Source organism: Salvelinus namaycush, chromosome 20, assembly GCF_016432855.1.
Source record: "Salvelinus namaycush isolate Seneca chromosome 20, SaNama_1.0, whole genome shotgun sequence".
Lineage (NCBI taxonomy): Eukaryota > Metazoa > Chordata > Actinopteri > Salmoniformes > Salmonidae > Salvelinus > Salvelinus namaycush.
Genome location: NC_052326.1, coordinates 5153000 through 5175642, shown reverse-complemented (window position 1 = coordinate 5175642; position 22643 = coordinate 5153000). Strand labels below are relative to the sequence as shown.

The following is a 22643-nucleotide window of genomic DNA, read 5'->3' as shown; positions in this document are numbered from 1 at the left end:
CACAATTAAAATTCCTCAGACATTCATGTGTCTTATATCATTTTAAAGGTAATCTTGTTGTTAATCCCACCAAAGTGTCCGATTTCAAATAGGCTTTTCAGCGAAAGCACTACAAACGATTATGTTAGGTCACCACAAAACCACAATAACCACAGCCATTTTTTCCAGCTAAAGATAGCTTCACAAAAATCAGAATAGAGATTAAATTAATCACTAACCTTCGATTATTTTCATCAGATGACACTCATAGGACTTCATGTTACACAATACATGCATGTCATGTTTTGTTTGATTAAGTTCATATTTATATAAAAAAATCTGAGTTTACATTGAGGCGTTAGATTCACTAGTTGCAAAAACATCAAGTGACTTTGCATAGCCACATCGTTTCAACAGAAATACTCAACATAAATATAAATGATAATACAAGTACTACACATAGAATTATAGATATACCTCTCCTTAATGCAACCGCTGTGTCAGATTTCAAATTTTTTTTTACGGAAATATAAACCATGCAATAATCTGAGACGGAGCTCAGATGATTAGCCAAATTAGCCACCATGTTGGACTCACCAGAAAATACATGATAAATGTTTCCTTACCTTTGATGAATTCATCAGAATGCAGTCCGAGGAATCCCAGGTCCACAATAAATGCTTGATTTGTTCGTTCATGTCCGTTATTTATGACAAATTATCTACTTTCGAATTGTTTACCAAATACCCTAACAAGTCTCAAAGCGTGACCACTATAACGTGACGAAATGTCCAAACGTTCCATTACAGTCAGTAGAAACATGGCAAACGATGTACTGAATCAATCTTTAGAATGTTGTTAACATACATCTTGAATAACGTTCCAACCGGAGAATTAAATCGACTTCAATTGAGAGATGGAACAGAGCTGCCTCTCACGTGAACGCGCGTGTTGAATGCATGGTCACCTCATGGCACCTCATACTAAATTCTGTCTCCTTCGACCCCCCCTTCACATTAGAGTCATCAGACTTAGTTCTATTGACTGCTGACATCTAGCGGAAGCCGTAGGAAGTGAAAACCCATCCATATCTCTCTGTATTTTGAATAAGAGCTTGGTTGAAAATATGGCACCCCCAGAAAAAATTCAAACAGGAAGTGGAACTTCAGGTTTTTGCCTGCCATATGAGTTCTGTTAATCTCACAGACTTAATTCAAACAGTTTTAGATCTTTAGAGTGTTTTCTATCCAATACTAATAATAATATGCATATATTAGCAACTGAGACTGAGGAGCTGGCCGTTTACAATGGGCACCTTTCATCCAAGCTACTCAATACTGCCCCTTCAGCCATAAGAAGTTAAACAGGTCAACATTCACAAGGCCGCAGGGCCAGATGGATTACCAGGACGTGTACTCAGATCATGCTTGGACCAACTGTCAAGTGTCTTCACTGACATTTTCAACCTCTCCCTGACTGAGTCTGTAATACCTACATGTTTCAAGCAGACCACCATAGTCTCTGTGCCCAAAGAATGACTACCTCCCTAATTGACTACCGCCCCATAGCACTCATGTCGGTAGCCATGAAGGGGTGTGTGCTCCCTATTCACCCACAACTGCGTGGCCAAGCATGACTGCAACACCATTAAGTTTGCTAATGACACAACGGTGGTAGACCTGATCACCGACAATGATAAGATAGCCTATAGGGGGGAGGTCAGAGACATGGCAGTGTGGTTCCAGGACAACAACCTCTCCCTCAACGTGAGCAAGACAAAGGAGATGATCATGGACTACAGATAAATAGGGCCGAACACAGCCCCATTCACATCGACGGGGCTGTAGTGGAGCAGGTTGAAAGTTTCAAGCTCCTTGGTATCCACATCACTGTCGTGACGTTGTTATTGTTAATGTGATGACCTGCTATTTATCGAATAATTAACTATGTTTATACTTGATTAAATTAATATGTAAGCTACCTGTAAGCTTTGTCCAAACATTTCAAACTACTTCCCAATACAACTTTAGGTATTTTTTAACGTAAATAATCAATAAAATTTAAGACGGGATATACTGTGTTCAATACCGGAGGAAAACAATGTGTAGTGAGCCTCTGTGTAACGCACCTCTAACAAAGATTACACTTCCCTCTAGCCTCGTTCTGAACAGTGCTACTTCTTCATTTCTCAAAGGAAAAACCTCAACCAGTTTCTAAAGACTGTTGACATCCAGTGGAAGCGATAGGAACTGCAAGAAAGTCGCTTAGAAATCTGGATTCCCAATGAAAACTCATTGAAAAGAGAGTGACCTCCAAAAAAAATTATTCTGAATGGTTTGTCCTCGGGGTTTCGCCTGCCAAATAAGTTCTGTTATACTCACAGACATGATTCAAACAGTTTTAGAAACTTCAGAGTGTTTTCTATCCAAATATACTAATAATATGCATATCTTCGCTTCCGGGCCTGAGTAGCAGGCAGTTTAATTTGGGCACGCTTTTCATCCAAAATTCCGAATGCTCCCCCTATCCTAGAGAAGTTAATTAACTCAGTTGCCTGGAGCACCATGGGGAAGTTTGTTTAATGAGTTACCGTTTCCCAAATTCACTCAAATAATATCAGAATATCGATTTCATAGCAGTCACTATTTCATTCATTTCCTCATCAGTCTCATTCTGAATGTGGCATAATTCGTAAATCTGCACTACCCGTGTCTTACTAATCATTCCGTACCACACAAAATGAGTTGATAATTTATTTACTAACAAGCTAAATGATAACAGAAGATACACATACACAAACATTCTAGGTTATTGATTAGAACTTAAAACAATGGCAACAGGTCCCTAGCGGACCAACACAATATGACACGTGTTACACACGATGGAGATTTACAGAGAGAGAGAAAGTACAATAGAGAAATTCAACACTTGCATACATTTGTAAACTATGCTTAGTTTCAGCCCTAACACCTTGCCCCAAACTGCCGCTCTTATGGGTAAAAAGTGTAATGCATGTATTTACGTGTTGAAGGTCTCCGTTGGGTATCTTTTCGTGGGCCGAGTTCTGCTTAGTGGGAAAGGTTTGGCTGATGCCTTGTTCTTTCGTCTTCAGGTGTAAGTCTCTGATAGTCCACACGATGTCACAATGTCCTTTCGCTTAGTTGTCTGTTTCCTTGCACTCGTTCTGTGAGTGAGCTTCTGAGTAGGCTAATCAGCCGTGCCGACGATCCCAGCATGGGTAGGAGGGCCGTGTAGACAATCGATGACTTGAAAAGATAGGAGGGTCCTGTTTAAATTCACCTTCCTAGATACAGTACTTAGAAGAGCTGCTCAACCATGAACCTGATTGTTCAGAGATTTTCTTTGTCTTCAACCTTGTGTTGCGTTTTGGGGTCGTGACTAATTGTGGACCTTGGCTGCAGCGCGCGGTCCTCTAGTCAACTATGTAAATTCTTAACTCACATGTTTTATACCCCAGAGTAGAAAGGGTGTTTCCGTCTTTATGACACACTCTCTGGGTTACCTGGGGCGTAGCTAGTTACAAGGCAAGGTATTAGTATTTACTATGATCTCTTATGTACAACTAAAATCACAGTGTTATCTTCACCAAAACATTCTCTTTCATCTGGATATTTTCTAAATCAAAATCAAATCAAATGTATTTATATAGCCCTTCTTACATCAGCTGATATCTCAAAGTGCTGTACAGAAACCCAGCCTAAAACCCCAAACAGCAAGCAATGCAGGTGTAGAAGCACGGTGGCTAGGAAAAACTCCCTAGAAAGGCCAGAACCTAGGAAGAAACCTAGAGAGGAACCAGGCTATGAGGGTTGGCCAGTCCTCTTCTGGCTGTGCCGGGTGGAGATTATAACAGAATATGGCCAAGATGTTCAAGTGTTCATAAATGACCAGCATGGTCAAATAATAGTAATCACAGTGGTTGTCGAGGGTGCAACAGGTCAGCACGGCCAGGTGGACTGGGGACAGCAAGGAGTCATCATGCCAGGTATTCCTGAGGCATGGTCCTACACACATAAAGTATATAAACATCACATACACATTATGAAAACTCTTAAAGTTACAATGTTTTCATTATAACATCCTCTTAACTTTAATTCATAAAATAGACATACATTTTCATATTCCATCCATCATTGTTACCACTGGACTTTCCTGCGGTCAGAATGCCAATGGCACACTCCTTCAAAACTTCAAGACATCTGTGGTATTGTGTTGTGTGACAAAACTGCACGTTTTAGAGAGTCCTTTTATTGTCCCCAGCACAAGGTGCACCTGTGTAATGATCACGCCACACCTGTCAGGTGGATGGATTATCTTGGCAAATGAGAAACACTCACTAACAAGGATGTAAACAAGTGTGTGCTCACCATTTGAGAAAAATACACTTTTTGTGTGTATGGAACATTTCTGGGATCTTTTATTTCAGCTCATGAAACATTGGACCAATACTTTACATGTTATGTTTATATTTTTGTTCAGTTTATGTTTTGAGTTTGGACTTTATTACGTATAGCTCGTTAGCACTTAGGGCACACCGATTGGTGTCAGCCTTGTAAGGCGTTAATTTCCCTTTTTATCAGGCATTAAAACAGGAAGAAAATAATCGTAGATGGATCTTGTATATTTCAGAGAACCTAGAGGGTAGAATATCCAATTAAAGTTGTGGTGCAATCATACCCTGATCTGAAAAAAACTATATTTTGCTAGAGTGGACAAGCAATCATGTTAAATTGGATGTAGTTTAACTAAAATACAGCAAATTGGATTTTAAGATTAAAAGGAGATGACTATTTTTGTTATTTTGTTCCAGGGCTTGTTTTTCACTTTATGTTTGTTGTTAAAAAAAAAGTCATTTTATGCTTACATTGTGTGTAATCAAAATGTTCAGATGAATTTCTTGACGCGTTTGACCTTGGTTGCCTATTGCTTACAGTAACCCAGTGTTAGCTACCAAGTGTAAATTGGAATGCTATTTAAGTCCATTGCAGCAAGTCTACAAACAGAAATCAACAATACCTCTTTGTAAAAAGCATTTGTTTGATTATTATTTTTTAAGATAGCAGCTATAAAAAAAAGACTGAAATAAAAGCTCTCTCTCTAAAGTAATATAAATCGCCAGTAAAATAATGATTTAATCATGACTGTTTTAAATCTACTCAAGGACATAATTGATTTTCTAATAATAGATGATTTAACCATCCAGGGTACACTCAAAGACAATATGTCAAATGTGGAAAAAATACATTGAGAGCTATCCTCCCTCTTCTGTTTTTGAAGAATTAGAGCTAACAAAGATTTCCCACATGTCAAGAAATTGTACCTGTACAGTATCAGTGTTACGGTAAAAATGTCTCTTTGGTGGAATCACCACGGTTATTTGGTTGTGTGTTGGGTTGGGATGCTGACTGGGCATGACAAATATCTTTCAGCCAAGTACACTCGATGCATTGTTGACAACACAATACTAAGCCCTGGCGTCGCTGCTGTCTAATCTGGTTATAAATGGCACGATCAGTGGACAGCAAGTGGACACACACAGAACCAACCACTGTCACTAATAACCCCCATGCCCCCAAGGTCTAAAGGTCTAACCCGGTGAAGTGTCCTTACTGGCCAAACAAAGAGGTGGATGCTTATGACCCTTACACTATCCATTAACAAAGGGTTAACATGGCAGTCTAGGCAATTATGAGTAAATGGAATATTACAAAACAAACTAGTAAGCACTGTATTGCATGGATAATCCTATATTGATCTAAGACTAGGATCAATGATAAATGCCTTGATCATTGTCGACAACAATAGACCAAAAAAACATTACAGTAAAATACATTTGGCTAAGTGTACATGTGTGATCTAAAGTAAATGGAAATAATTAGCATGAACCAGGTGACTCAAATCTTACCACTAAACTCCCAAATCTAATATGCTTCTTGTTAGCAGGGAGTTTAAGATAATGAGATTCACTGTTCTTTCTACCTTAAAGCTTGGCAATGTGCAAAAATAGTCCAGTTCCCATTCCCCTATCACTCCATCCCTCTATCCCTCAATCTGCCCTGTTGAGGGAGCTAATGCCAATACTGTTCAAGACCAGCTGTAACGTCTGCTTCCAACTCACTCTCAAACACATAGATCCCCTGAACGCAGCTCACTCTCCAGATCCCAATTACCTGAATTCTGATCACCTGTTCACACACCTGTATGTCATTATCTCACACTATTTAGTTCACTTCTTTGCACCCTATCATTGTGAGGTATTGTTTGTTCTGTGACACACATCTTTCAGAGTTATCTACCGATTGCATGATCTCCTGGATGACGTTACTAGCCTTTTCCCTGCATGTACTGTTGCCTTTATGGACTCCCTGTGTATGACCTTCTGGCTGCCCCTGGACCCAGCTACCTGCCTCCTCCTGTGGTCCATTACAATAAACACTGCTGCTGCGCCCTGCACTTGAAACCAGCTCTCTGTTTCCCATGGTGTACATTACACCAGCCACATTCTTCTCGTCTGCCATGCCAATTAATAAGGAGTGGTAGTGTGAAGTTGGACTAAATGGCCTTTTAACAAAGGTATTATCAGGACTTTCGTTCAGTCATCAGACTGCATAAATGAATATCAAATCAAAGAGTCAGGCTTGAGCACTGAGGAGGTTTCCCTTGACTTCAGCTGCTCACTCCATCAGTCCTGGGGTTAAGCCACCAGCGCTGTCTTCCCACTTCCCCCATTTAGATGAGTTAACGCTTGAAAAGTAATTGTAACATTGTTTATATCAAATCAAATGTATTTATCACATACAAGTGTTTAGCAGATGTTATTGTGGGTGTACCAAAATGCTTGTGCTTCTAGCTCTGACAGTGCAGTAATATCTAACAAGTAATTTCTAACAGTTTCACAACATGTACCCAAAATATATGTAAATCTAAGTAAGGAATGGATTAAGAATATATATACATATATTTAGTACCGTTCAAAAATGTGGGGTCACTTAGAAATGTCCTTGTTTTCCATGAAAACATACATGAAATGAGTTGCAAAATGAATAGGAAATATAGTCAAGACGTTGACAAGGTTAGGAATAATGATTTTTAATGTAAATAATAATTGTATCCTTCAAACTTTGCTTTAGTCAAAGAATCCTCAGTTTGCAGCAATTACAGCCTTGCAGACCTTTGGCATTCTAGTTGTCATTTTGTTGAGATAATCAGAGATTTCACCCCATGCTTCCTGAAACACCTCCCACAAGTTGGATTGGCTTGATGGGCACTTCTTACGTACCATACGGTCAAGCTGCTCCCACAACAGCTCAATAGGGTTGAGATCCGGTGACTGTGCTGGCCACCCAATTATAGACAGAATACCAGCTGACTGCTTCTTCCCTAAATAGCTCTTGCATAGTTTGGAGCTGTGCTTTTGGTCATTGTCCTGTTGTAGGAGGAAATTGTCTCCAATTAAGCGCTGTCCACAGGGTATGGCGTTGCAAAATGGAGTGATAGCCTTCCTTCTTCAAGATCCCTTTTACCCTGTACAAATCTCCCACTTTACCACCACCAAAGCACCCCCAGACCATCACATTGCCTCCAACATCCTTGACAGATGGCGTCAAGCACTCCTCCAGCATCTTTTAATTTTTTCTGCATCTCACGAATGTTCTTCTTGTGATCCGAACACCTGAAACTTAGATTTGTCTGTCCATAACACTTTTTTCCAATCTTCCTCTGTCCAGTGTCTGTGTTGTTTTGCCCATATTAATATTTTATTTTTATTAGGCCAGTCTGAGATATGGCTTTTTCTTTGCAACTCTGCCTAGAAGGCCAGCATCCCGGACTCGCCTCTTCACTGTTGACGTTGAGACTGGTGTTTTGTGGGTACTATTTAATGAAGCTGCCAGTTGAGAACTTGTGAGTCGTCTGTTTCTTAAACTAGACACTCTGATGTACTTGCCCTCTTGCTCAGTTGTGCACCGGGGCCTGCCACTCCTCTTTCTATTCTGGTTAGAGCCTGTTTGTGCTGTTCTGTGAAGAGAGTAGTACACAGCGTTGTATGAGATCTTCAGTTTCTTGGCAATTTCTCGCACGGAATAGCCTTCATTTCTCAGAACAAGAATAGATTAACGAGTTTCAGAAGAAAGTTATTTGTTTCTGGCCATTTTGAGCCTGTAATCGAACACACAAATGTTGATGCTCCAGATACTCAACTAGTCTAAAGAAGGACAGTTGTATTGCTTCTTTAATGAGCACAACCGTTTAAAGCTGTGCTAACATAATTGCAGAAGAGTTTTCTAATGATCAATTAGCCTTTTAAAATGATAAACTTGGATTAGCTAACACAGCGTGCCATTGGAACATGATGGTTGCTGATAATGGGCCTCTGTACGCCTATGTAAATTTTCCATTTAAAAAATCTGACATTTCCAGCTACAATAGTAATTTACAACATTAAGAATGTCTACACTGTATTTCTGATCAATTTGATGCTATTTTAATGGACAAAAAATGTCCAAAACAAGTGACCCCAAACTTTTGAACGGTTGTGTATTGCAGAGCAGCATTGAACTAAGATAGTGGCATGGTATAGAGTACAGTTTACACATATGAGATGATTACTGCAAGATACGGATACATTATTAAAGTGGCTAGTGTTTCATTTCCTTAAAGTGGCCAGTGATTCCTAATCGATGTCTATAGGCAGCAGCCTCTGATGTGCTGGAGATGGCTGTTTAACAGTCAGTGGTGTAGTATTGAATACAATGCAGTATATACGTACATATGAAATAGGTGATGCCTATGTGTAAGCACAATTTAAATTTGACCAAGATACCGTAGAATAGTGTGGTGTGCAGTTCATACATACAGTATGAGGTGAGTAATGCTAGATTTGGAACATTATTAAAGTGGCTAGTGATCCATTTCTAAAAGTGGCCAGTGATTCCTAATCTATGTCTGTAAGCAGCCGCTTCTGATGTGCTAATGATGGCTGTTTAGCAGTTTTTCGGTCCCAGCTTTGATGGACCTGTACTGACCTCGCCTTCTGGATGATAGTGGAGTGAACAGGCAGTAGCTCGGATAGTTGATGTCCTTGATGATCTTTTTGGCCTTCCTATAGAATCGGGTGCTCTAGGTTTCCAGGGGGGCGGGAAGTTTGCCCCAAGTATTGCGTTGGGCAGAGCGCACCACCCTCTGGAGAGCTTTGCGGTTGTGGGCGGTGCAGTTGCCGTACCAGGCGGTGATACAGCCTGACAGGATGCTCTCAATTGTGCATCTGTAAAAGTTTGTGAGGGTTTTAGTTGTTAAGCCAAATTTCTTTAGCCTCCTGAGGTTGAAGAGGCGCTGTTGCACCTTCTTCACCACACTGTCTGTGTGGGTGGACCATTTCAGTTTGTCAGTGATGTGTACGCTGAGGAACATGAAGCTTTCCACCTTCTCAGCTGCGGTCCCATCGATGTGGATAGGGGGGTGCTCCCTCTGCTGTTTCCTGAAGTCCACAATCATCTCCTTAGTTTTGTTGAGTGAGAGGTTATTTCCCTGGCACCATACTCCCAGAGCCCTCACCTCCTCCCTGTAGGCTCATCGTTGTTGGTAATCAAGCCTAATACTGTTGTGTCATCTGCAAACTTGATGATTGAGTTGGAGGTGTGCATGGCCACGCAGTCATGGGTGAACAGGGAGTACAGGAGGGGGCTGAGCATGCACCCTTGTGGGGCCCCAGTGTTGAGGATCAGCGAAGAGGAGGTGTTGTTTCCTACCTTCACCACCTGGGGGCGACCCGTCAGGAAGTCCAGGACCCAATTACACAGAGCGGGGTTCAGACCCAGGGCCTCGAGCTTAATGATGAGCTTGGAGGGTACTATGGTGTTGAATGCTGAGCTATAGTCATTGAACAGCATTCTTACATAGGTATGCCTCTTGTCCAGATGGGACAGGGCAGTATGCAGTGTGATGGCGATTGCATAATCTGTGGATCTATTGGGGCGGTAAGCAAATTGAAGTGGGTCTAGGGTGGCAAGTAAGGTGGAGGTGATATGATCCTTGACTAGTCTCTCAAAGCACTTCATGATGACCGAGGTGAGTGCTATGGGGCGATAGTCATTTAGTTCAGTTACCTTTGCTTTCCTAGGTCAAATCAAAGTTTATTTGTCACGTGTGCTGAATACAACAGGTGTAGACCTTACAGTGAAATGCTTATGAACAGGTACAGGGACAATGCTGGCCATCCTGAAGCATGTGGGAACAACAGACTTGGATAGGGAGAGATTGAATATATCTGTGAACACACCAGCCAGCTGGTCTGTGCATGCTCTGAGGACGCGGCTAGGAATACCATCTGGGCCGGCAGCCTTGTGAGGGTAAACACGCTATAATGTCTTAATCATGTCGGCCACGGAGAAGGAGAGCCCACAGTCCTTGATATCGGGCTGCGTTTGTGGCACTGTATTATCTTCAAAGCGAGCGAAGAAGGTGTTCAGTCTGTCCGGAAGCAAGATGTCGGTGTCTGCGACGTGGCTGGTTTTCCTTTTATATTCAGTGATTGTCTGTAGACTGTCTGAGCCGTTGAACTGGGACTCAACTTTGTCCCTATACCGACGTTTAGCCTGCTTGATTGCTTTGCAGAGGGAATAACTACACTGTTTGTATTCTTCCATATTCCCAGTCTTCTTCTCCTGGTTAAATGCGGTGGTTCGCGCTTTCAGTATGGCACGAATGCTCCCATCTATCCACGGTTTCTGGATGGGATAGGTTTTAATAGTCACAGTGGGTACAACATCTCCTGTGCACTTCCTGATAAACTCATTCACTGTATCGGTATATGTGTCGATATATTTATAATATGTACAGTTATGTGATTGAGAAGGAACAAAGTGTTGATATTTTCTTTTGATGATGATTGAGTGTGCCGTTGTGTGCCGTTGTGCTGTAATGTCTCAGATACAACGTTGTTGAATGGTTCAATTGATCTCAATCAGACCGTGGCGTTGTGAAACTGTACTGCCTAATCAGTGTGTGTGTGTGTGTGTGTGTGTGTTCTTTAGTGCTCAAACCTGCTTGCATGATTTGCTTGAACATGCCGTCACTCCTTTGTGTGTCTTTACATTTCTCCAGTTCCCGGCTCTGTTCCAATGGAGTCCACCCAGACCGGACCATACGAGGAGAAGATCTTCATGCAGTGGAAGGCACCTAACGAGACCAATGGTGTCATCACGCTATACGAGGTGAGTGACATCAACACAGCCACCCGTGTTATCATGGCAGCTGCTAACAGTTATTTTCTCACTTCCTCAGCACACAAACATTGTGACTCACCACCTGGATTCGGTCTTATGTAGCAAAATTTGAAAATGTGTTTTTTACATTGGATAAAAGTAGCGACTCAGAGCTACAAAATGGTATATCAGACACTGCATTTAAGGAACAATGGGAAAGTAATTCTGCTTTGAAAGTTGATCAACTTGTAAACTCACTTTTGAGAAAATGGCCTTTGAATGTTTTGGTATCTAGTGAAGAGCTCTTCTTTGTCTACACCCATTCAGCATCGTTCACACCCTCTTAAGCTTTAGCCCCGCTCTCGGGGCGCACACCTGACGCTCTGGCCGATGATTTGTTTACCTCTGGATAACATGAAAACAGCCTAACCAGCTCTGTTGGCAACAATTTCAGTACTCTTTTTTGCAGACGTTTACTGACACTGGCCATATTCAATGGGTGTTGTACACACGTCACGTAACATTAGCTAACTAGCCAGCCAGCTAATGTTAGCTAGTTAAACAACAATGAACAAAGTGCCAATGATGCCAAAGTGCTGGGAGCTAACCAACCATGTTCAATGTCAGCTAGCTAACATTAGGCTCTAATTAGAACAGCAAACGGCTCTGGGATACGAATAATAACGTCAGCTAGGGAGCCAGCCAGCTAACATTAGCTAGCTAGCTAACAGTACACTTTAGCTTGAAATGAAACGACTTTCTCTCAAAATAGAAATGTTTAATATCTGAAAATGTAACTAGCTATCTTACCTGTATAGATTATCATGTATGATGGATGCGTGTCCCTGTCAGGAATGCCATGCCACGGTTGCTCCATCTCTTTAGCTATCATACTCTAATTCCACTGATTTCAAAACTTGATCGTGCAGAAAGTTAAGAGCAACACTTTTGCAGCTCCACTACACGATACATAAAAAAGCCACGTTCAACAGGATTACCAACAGACTGACGAGCTGAAATAGACAAAGCCTTCTGAAGCCTTCTACAGTGGTTCCTCCTTTAAAAGTTGCGAGCTTGCACCGTAGGACTTAGAGGTACCCAGCGTCACGGCTTCATTGCTCCAGACCACCACAAGGGGTAGTTAGAGCACTCATTATGCATTTGGGTCCCAAGGTTTTTATATGACCAATCATATCAAGTGGTTCCAATGCCGAATTTTGACACAAGCCACACTTGCCTTGTGGCGTTCTTCGACAAAGATGGCTGACAAAACATTACGGTAGAATCAGATGTAAGATGTTATATAGTCACAACGAGTCAAGCAAAACATTTACAATTGAGAGGAATATGTTAGTTAATGTAGAGACAAATGTTTGTGCATATTTTTTGTCATAAAGTTAATTTGAAGAAAATCGCTATTTAGCAAGTTAGCTGACTAGCTAACATTAGCCAGCTAGCTAGCTAGTGTTATGACATGAGTCTGACATTGTAATTCGTGTTGTTTAATGTTTTAGGGACTCCTGAGAAAACCAGTAAACCAGGCTGTCGTCTTGTGAAACAGTGGATCTAGTTAGCTAAAGCATTTACTGCAAATTTAATGTATAATTGTGTAAGCTTGCCTTGCAATGCAGCTGAAGTAAAATAGCTAGCTAACTATTTACTTGCTTACTGTGTAGTGGAGGATAAAATTAACTGTATGCCTATGGATGTGTAGCTAGCTACAGTATGTAGCCGATCAGTGTATGGACCCTAAAACGTTAGGTTCTTAACTGATATTCATAACAATCTATGTACCTCAGCTATCATAGTTGTTGTATCAACTTCAAGTCTGAATGGCATTAATGAAGCCTATGGATAGAGTAGAATATAATAACTTTATTGTGCTGAGGATGCAAGTCCTATATACACATGTACTGTAGTTATTACCACGCATGAGATTCCCACATTGTAGCCTGTACATATATTCACTGATCATGTACTCTACCTTGGCAAATAAAGGTGCGGTTCAGGTATGAATCTGAGACATTCTTTTCAGTCATATCAAACTCCATTATTTGAATGATGCTGTGTCTGCATGTACAGTTGAAGTCGGAAGTTTACATACACTTAGGTTGGAGTCATTAAAACTAATTTTTCAACCAATCCACACATTTCTTGTTAACAAACTATAGTTTTGGCAAGTCGGTGAGGACATCTACTGTGCATGACACAAGTAATTTTTCCAAAAATTGTTTACAGACAATTTTATGTATCACAATTCCAATGCATCAGAAGTTTACATACACTAAGTTGACTGTGCCTTTAAACAGCTTGGAAAATTGCATAAAATTATGTAATGGCTTTAGAAGCTTCTGATAGGCTAATTGACATAATTTGAGTCAATTGGAGGTGTACCTGTGGATGTATTTCAATGCCTACCTTCAAACTGCCTGTTTGCTTGACATCATGGGAAAATCAAAAGAAATCAGCCAAGACCTCAGAAAAAAAATGGAGACCTCCACAAGTCTGGTTCATCCTTGGGACCAATTTCCAAACGCCTGAAGGTACCATGTTCATCTGTACAAACAATAGTACGCAAGTATAAACACCATGGGACCACGCAGCCGTCACACTGCTAATGAAGGAGACGCGTTCTGTCTCCTAGAGATTAATGTACTTTGGTGTGAAAAGTGCAAATCAATCCCAGAACAACAGCAAAGGACCTTGTGAAGATGCTGGAGGAAACAGATACAAAAGTATCTACATCCACAGTAAAACGAGTCCTATATTGGTATAACCTGAAAGGCTGCTCAGCAAGGAAGAAGCCACTGCTCCAAAACCGCCATAAAATAAAGCCAGATTACGGTTTGCAACTGCACAATGGGACAAAGATCATACTTTTTGGAGAAATGTCCTCTGGTCTGATGAAACAAAAATAGAACGGTGTGGCCATAATGACCATTGTTGTGTTTGGAGGGAAAAGGGGGAGACTTTCAAGCCAAAGAACACCATCCCAACAGTGAATCACGGGGGTGGCAGCACCATGTTGTGGGGGTGCTTTGCTGCAGGAGGGACTGGTGCACTTCACAAAATAGATGGCATCATGAGGCAGGACAAATATGTGGATATATTGAAGCAACATCTCAAGACATCAGTCAGGAAGTTATAGCTCAGTCGCAAATGGGTCTTCCAAATGGACAATGACCCCCAGCATATTTCCAAAGTTGTGGCAAAATGGCTTAAGGACAACAAAGTCAAGGTATTGGATTGGCCATCACAAATCCCTGACCTCAGTCCTATAGAAAATGTGTGGGCGGAACTGAAAAAGCATGTGTGATCAAGGAGGCCTACAAACCTGACTCGGTTACATCAGCTCTGTCAGGCGAAATGGGCCAAAATTCACCCAACTTATTGTGGGAAGCTTATGGAAGGCCCGAAATGTTTGACGCAAGTTAAACAATTTAAAAGCAATGCTACCAAATACTAATTGAGTGTATGTAAACCTCTGACCCACTGGGAATGTGATGAAAGAAATAAAAGCAGAAATAAATAATTCTCTACTATTATTCTGACATTTCACATTCTTAAAATAAAGGGGTGACCCTAACTGACCTAAGACAGGGAATTTTTACTAGGATGAAATGTCAGGAATTGTGAAAACTGATTTTAAATGTATTTGGCTAAGGTGTATGTAAACTTACGACTTCAACTGTATTTATTACAATTATACACTTCAACAGTGTTTACCACTCCTGCTCCTGGGACATCAATGATTACACATTATAACTATGCAATAGACTAGAAACATGGTTGATTTGTAATTCATATATACAGAAAAAAGAACGATGCATATCTAACTCCCTTCACCTGCATTAATCTGAGGACACATGATAGTATTTCAATGAGATACTTAATTTCAACCAGTGGAGCATGTGAAATGCTTTATTGAAAGAAGTTCATTATCCAGGTGTTGTAAATACATAAATGCATTATAATTATGATAATTGTAATATTATAAATACACGTTCATTCTGTACTTCAATGCACATATGTTGTGCATTATAAAACAAGGAAGAAAGATGAGGTGGGGAGAGAGGTGTAGAAGACAGAAAGGGAAAGAGGTAAGTACAGTGGCAGACAGCATATGATTCATGAATTACAGTGCTACCCTAATATTCTCTCAGTTCATCACAATTGCGGTGTCTCCTAACCAGCCTTGGGCCCCCAGTTGGCCCGAAGGTTATCTTAAGAGTGGGTGAGGTGGCGATGACAAGACTGGCTTCCTCTCTCACACCAAACATACCTGCAGACGAGAGAGCATGATTAAGCCTTTTTTTTTTTTTCTTAACACGGTCGGTCATCTTAAATCAGGAGGTGAAATGCAAAACTGACCTTGGATCATTAACTCTGGGACTACTGCATCTCTGTCTGTATTTCAATGCAAAGCATCTCTTTAGTAATACTTCCGAATAATTCATATTTAATAATACTACATCTCACCTAATGATCCTGCTGTGCCCTCTGTGTCAGCCAGTTCAGATGCGGGAGGGGTTCAACAAACACCTGATTTAGCCTAGAGGATTTAGGGAGAAGGGGGAGAGGGATGAAGTGAAGAAGAGAGACTGATATTGTGTGTGGTCTCACCTGGTGTCCACACTAAGTGGCTACAGAGTACTTTATGCTGAAAAACAGACACATGAGGACAAACAATAGAAGATACTGTATGTGACATTTTTGACCCCTTGGTCAGCTCGCTCTCTGAAAGTAAAGAAAACTGCTTATTCTTTATAGATTTGAAAACAATAACTGAGATATGACCGTTCAATCTAAAGCAGCAGATGTCATTTTTAGGATACGTCAATACAGCCCTGTGCTGCTTACCTGAGATGCCATCTTCGTAGGTGTCCGCTTTGACTTCCTTTGTCTCGGAAAAAGGTTGCTTTCAGAACAATTCGTTTTGATTTGAAATTAAAAAAGGTTTTGCTCTTGACAAAAAGACACAAATGTACTTCCATAGCATATAACAATTTGCCTAGGAATAACCACACCTTCATACAAACGTGCTGCTGTTTGCAGCATTCTTGACGCACAACCGAAGATGCTGCCATATCCTGTCAACACGCCCACAAGCGAGCCACTCAGGAGCAGAATGATGATGCATGGAAGAGGGAAAGGAATGAGATGGGAACAGCAATTTGTTACAAGTTGGGGAGGAGGGCTAATAGCTGAACAATAGACTATTCAACCTTTACTAAAGAATAGTCTAATAGCCGAGCTAGGTGTGAAAAAACCCTGCCTATCACAGACCAGATTTGCCCTAACGACCAAGGGGTAGCTTGCTACTCAATGTAATAAAGTAATGACTTTTCAAATAAGTTACCTTACACGTTATGTTGGCTGACAATTTGTTAGCTACGCTGTCTTTACGAACCACATAGCATATCATTACAGCAGTATGTACCGGTATGTTAGCTAGCTAGCTAACGTTAGTAGTTATACATCAAACTTGCCAGTATATTAACTATATGCTATCTAACCCCCCAACGTGTATTGACTTGATTATTCTCGTCATTCTTAGCTTAGCTAAATGGTATAGTCGTAGTGCTTTGTCAATGGACATTCGGGTGCTTTCGTAAATTCGCTCTAGCTATCTATAGGCTGGACAATAGAACGAGTCAAAATTCACCCAAGGCTGAAAAACGGCTTCAGAACGTTGGCTAAACTGGAACACTAGCGCGAGCCCAGCGCAAATTAATGGAATCGAACGTTCGCAGAGCCTGTTTTGACTAAAGTGATGCTCCATGAAAAATGTATCTCTTTTTATTTTACCACTACAATCTGTTCATCGGACGAAACTGGAAAATAACAACTTGTGTAGAAAGTAAACATCCGCACCTCGATAGTGTCAACTGTGCTTATGTCTGTGTAATGCGAAAGTAGGTAAAAAATTAAAAACTGCTGACTATTTTTGGTCTAGCGATCGATGACAAACAAGCTCGCTGCCCAGACTTACATAATTACAAAGAGGAGATTCTCATGATTAAAATGGTGCCCGTGTAACAGTTTTGCTTCTGTCCCTCTCCTCGCCCCTACCTAGGCTCGAACTAGGGACCCTCTGCACACATAGATAACAGCCACCCTCGAAGCATTGTAACCCATCGCTCAACGAAAGCCACGGCACTTGCAGGGCAAGGAGAACAACTACTTCAAGGTCTCAGAGCGAGTGACATCACAGATTGAAACGCTATTAGCGTGCACCCTGCTAACTAGCTAGCCATTTCACACCAGTTACACCCGACTTGAAAAAAATCTCAATATACACATTGCGAGGTATTTGGCGAAATAGACAGCCTATATTCCCCCCATAGGAAACAATGGGAAGACCACAGAGTTACAATATTATTTTGGTTGTTCACGTTTTAACTATAAAACAACATGAGCAGGTCTCATTGCCAACAATAGCGAAGCAGGCATTGTGACATTGAACAATAAGCTGAGAATAGAACGTTTGGAAGGCGAGTTGGTGCTACTGTGCTAATAGAACTAATAGGAGCTGGCAGGGTGAAAAATGCACTAAAATGCTTGTTTTTCCGCGATTACTTCAAAACGACGGCAAGCAGCTGGGAAATATGGTCATATTATGAAACTGGCCTCCACGGCGGAGGCAATGAACTATTTTTTATCAGAAAAGAACGTTGTTAAAAATGTAATGTGTCCAGCCTACTATCGACACGGATTTCAGAGCACTCTCGTCTGAATGTACCAGAGCGCAGAATAATTACTTTACGAGCGCTCAACACCCGTTGAATATGGCTGGTGTCAGTAAATGTTGGGAAAAAAGCATAATTAAATTGTTTCCAGCAGCACATTTACAGTCACCTGTCTGGTTAACACGAAAACTGCCTTACCAGCTCTGCTAGGGCGAGTAAAATGGTAAGAGTGGTCTCATTTGTGTCTCGAAGTAGCTAGCCAACGTTAGCTTGTGTGCTCGACTGCCGTTGTAAGGCCAGAACGTTCAAACCAACCCTACTACTCGCCCCAAATGTCCAGTGTGCACTCCGAGAGAAAAATGGTCCGAATGTAGAAACGGACAATTTTTCTCGGAATGGTAACACCATAATATTAATCAAATTAATTAAGCCAAATCCCATATACTATATTATTACAAAATAGGTTTTAAATTCTCTGGTAATGCCAATACGGAATACTATCAAATGCTTCTCAAAGATGCCCTCTAGTGATAAAACTAGCAATAACTTGCACTAACAGAAGAAATGGCTGAGAAATAAATGACATGCCACAGAAAGCTGCTGCCACAGTATGACGTAACTTTAAAGAAGGAACCACTGTATATGGCAGACCAATCCGAACTCAACTCTCGGCATGTCCAGCCCACTCATTATCTCAGCCAATCATGGATAGTGGGAAGGTTGCTCACTTTTTCTGTGGCTAAACCAACAAGGCTCGTAATTTAACAGTTTTATTCATATTTACAGATGGCATAAAACAGTGTATTGTGCACATTAAAGTTCACATGTTCGAGAAGGCTTTTCTGCCCAAAAACACATTTTGATTTAATTCTTATGGCTGCAAGCCCGAAGCCGGGCACAATATGACAACAGCCACTTCAAGTGCAGGGCGCGAAATTCAAAATATATTTTTTTGAAATATTTAACTTTCACACATTAACAAGTCCAATACAGCATTTGAAAGATAAACATCTTGTGAATCCAGCCAACATGTCCGATTTTTAAAATGTTTTACAGCGAAAACACCACGTATATTTATGTTAGCTCACCACCAAATACAAAAAATGACAGACATTTTTCACAGCACAGGTAGCATGCACAAAGCCAACCTAACTAACCAAGAACCAACCAACCAAACTAACCAACAAACAACTTCATCAGATGACAGTCTTATAACATGTTATTCAATAAATCTATGTTTTGTTCCAAAAATGTGCATATTTGAGCTATTAATCAGTTTTACATTGCAGCTACCATCACAGCTACCGTCAGAAATGGCACCGAAGCAGCCAGAGTAATTACAGACACCAACGTCAAATACCTAAATACTCATCATAAAACATTTCTGAAAAATACATGGTGTACAGCAAATGAAAGACAGGCATCTTGTGATTCCAGCCAATATTTCCGATTTCTTAAGTGTTTTACAGCGAAAACACAATATAGCATTATATTAGCTTACCACAATAGCCAGAAACACAAGCCATTCCCCAGCAGCAAAAGTTAGCGATCGTAACAAACCAGCAAAAGATATATAATTTTTTACTAACCTTGATAAGCTTCATCAGATGACAGTCCTATAACATCAGGTTATACATACACTTATGTTTTGTTCGAAAATGTGCATATTTAGAGCTGAAATCAGTGGTTATACATTGTGCTAACGTAGCATCTTTTTCCCACAACGTCCGGATATTTTTCTGGCACTCACATATTCTGACCAAATAACTATTCATAAACATAACTAAAAAATACATGTTGTATAGGAAATGATAGATACACTAGTTCTTAATGCAATCGCCGTGTTAGAATTCTAAAAATAACTTCATTACGATATGCAGTTTACATTATGGCGAGAGCGTGCCCAAAACCTGGCCGCAAACGACTATTTCACATGTTCGACAGATATATGAAATAGCATCATAAAATGGGTCCTACTTTTGATGATCTTTCATCAGAATGTTGTACAAGGGGTCCTTTGTCGGGAACAATCGTTGTTTGGATTTAGAATGTCCTCTTCTCCAGTCAATTAGCACGGAAAGCTAGCAAAGTGGCGCTAAGCTCTCCTTCGTGAACAAACGCAGACAACGCAACACGCCTAACGTCCCGAAAAAATTTCAATAATCTAATAAAACTATATTGAAAAAACATACTTTACGATGATATTGTCACATGTATCAAATAAAATCAAAGCCGGAGATATTAGTCGTCCATAACGACAGCTTATCAGAAGGCAAATCCAGGTCCCTTCACGCGCTCTCCAGAAAACAGGAAACTGGTGACACGTCATACAAAGAGCTTTTGTTCGACCCCAGATCAAGTTATTCACTCCATTTATTCTCTCACTGCCTGTCGACATCTAGTGGAAGACGTATGAAGTGCATGTATTCTAATAAATATCAAGGACCTTTATAGGCAGGCCCTAGAAGAGAGCATCGATTTCAGATTTTCCACTTCCTGTCAGGAAGTTTGCTGCAAAACGAGTTCTGTTTTACTCACAGATATAATTCAAACGGTTTTAGAAACTAGAGAGTGTTTTCTATCCAATAGTAATAATAATATGCATATTGTACGAGCAAGAATTGAGTACGAGGCCGTTTGAAATGGGCACCTTTTATCCGGCTATTCAATACTGCCCCTGCAGCCCAAACAGGTTAAAAAAATAAAACATAATGTTCCAACGGCTATCCTGTGAAGTCGTGACTTGCGGCATACACCTAGTTTCCTGAATCGGGTCACAAATACGCTCACAATTCTATGCTCACCCACCACGACACTACAGGTTTTACTCATATTTCACACTACATGTCTTACTCATAGTTGCCAGCTCTCAATTCAATTCATGAATTTCACAAATTCACAACTAAGTGTAACAAGGGTATTTATAGTCCCACCTTATCTGCAGCATACCACCCTGCATCCAACTGCTGGGTTACATCTGAATCAAAGCAGGGTCAGTCCTGGATTGTAGACCATGCTGCTGGAAGTGGTGTTGGAGGGCCATAAGATGGCACTTGCCTCTGGTCTAAGGAGATCCCAATTCCACAGGGAGGTAGGATGCCGTCTTTAGGATTGGATGTTAACACTAGAAGCTCATGGCATCGAGGGAACCGTCTTTGAGCCAGTGACGATTATTTTGGACATCAACATTCTAATAAATACATTTCAGATATTTTTTTAATTAAACCTTTATTTAACTAGGCAAGTCAGTTAAGAACAAATTCTTATTTACAATGACAGTCTAGGAACAGTGGGTTAACTGCCTTGTTCAGGGGCAGAACGACATATTTTTACCTTGTCAGCTCGGGGGTTTGATCTAGCAAACTTTCGATTACTGGCCCAACACTAACCCCTAGGCTACCTGCCACCCCAACAAATAATCATTTGGTTGTGTTTATGAAGGTCTTAAGTAGCATTAGAATACAAAATAAAATGTATTTCAAAGAACAAAATAGCATTTTAATTAGTTAATGTAACTGGGCTATACACAGTCACATCTACCAGTCAAAGGTTTTCCACACCTACTCATTCAAGGGTTTTTCTTTATTTTACTGTTTTCTACATTGTAGAATAATAGTGAAGACATCAAAAACGATCAAATAACACATGGAATCATGTAGTCAAATCAAAATATATTTTATATTGGAGATTCTTCAAATAGCCACCCTTTGCCTTGATGACAGCTTTGCACAATCTAAAATTTAAAAAGTACATTTGTTTTGAGTCAACTCTCAGCTCTCCTATTGTTAAAACAGATTTCCTGATTCTCTGTGGTCAATAAAATCCATTAGGTAGGTGTGTTAACCCTGGTGTCCTGGACAAATTCTCATCCAGGCCCCATTTCCATCATTTCCACCTAATCATCCCCCTTAAATTCTAATTGACATACTGTATATCACTCCCACCTCTCCACCATGCTAGCTGATGTGTGGTGAGTGTTCTGGCACAAAAATGGTTGCTGTGCATCACCCAAGGTGGTGCTATACATTGGTGTCCATAGAGTGGAGTTTCCCTCCTTACTTAGAGTTAACACCTAGGTGAAAAAGCGCTATCTAAATCCAATCAAGAATTATTAATCTGGCAGTTATTAAGACTCCAAAATGTCAGACTTGTAAATCGTGTGGTCTAGCCAGAGTTACTTTCTGACAGAGATGAGGGGTAGATAGTTGGTTTGCAGATCTGCATGTATTTTCCCCTGGACCACAGTGCTGTAACAGTAGCTAGGCATTGAGAAGGTGTGAAGTATATGCAGAGAAAAGCTTAGGGATCGAAGCACTATAAAGGCTTAGGTTGAATGGAGTCATCCCTTTGCCATTGTTTTGAAAGGTAGACTGTATTCACCTTGAAGTAGACTGCAGTCCATGGACAGTCCACGCTAATGAGGTATTGATCTGCCTTTACATTTTTTCTTTATGAGATCTGAAAATTAAATAAACATAATCGGCCATGGTGGTCCTTTTAAATGCATGTTTGTGTGGGTGAAGCGGCGTAGGACAAACAAAAGGCCTGTTCTACCTTTTATTCAGTGGGTCTGAATCTGGGGCCGACTTTCAATTTACAGGTAGCTTTTGTTACCGAGCCGACATCATTAATATGAAATTAGTCTCTCGCCATCTCATCCATAACAGGATTGATAGAATTTGTTAAACACATTGAGTCCGGTACAATGCGTTCCCATTTGCTGTAATTGCCTATAATTACCCCTATTGATTGG

The 22643-nt window shown here is 40.6% G+C and overlaps 1 protein-coding gene across 1 annotated transcript in view; it reads left to right on the top strand.

The window, feature by feature from the left end:
• The window catches only part of LOC120065561 (receptor-type tyrosine-protein phosphatase T-like), a 394361-nt gene that overhangs the window by 139589 nt on the left and 232129 nt on the right, over positions 1 to 22643 (top strand). The window contains exon 9 of the mRNA XM_039016626.1: positions 11101 to 11210. Coding sequence (XP_038872554.1) covers positions 11101 to 11210 — 110 coding nt within the window. The remainder of the gene's footprint in view (positions 1 to 11100; positions 11211 to 22643) is intronic.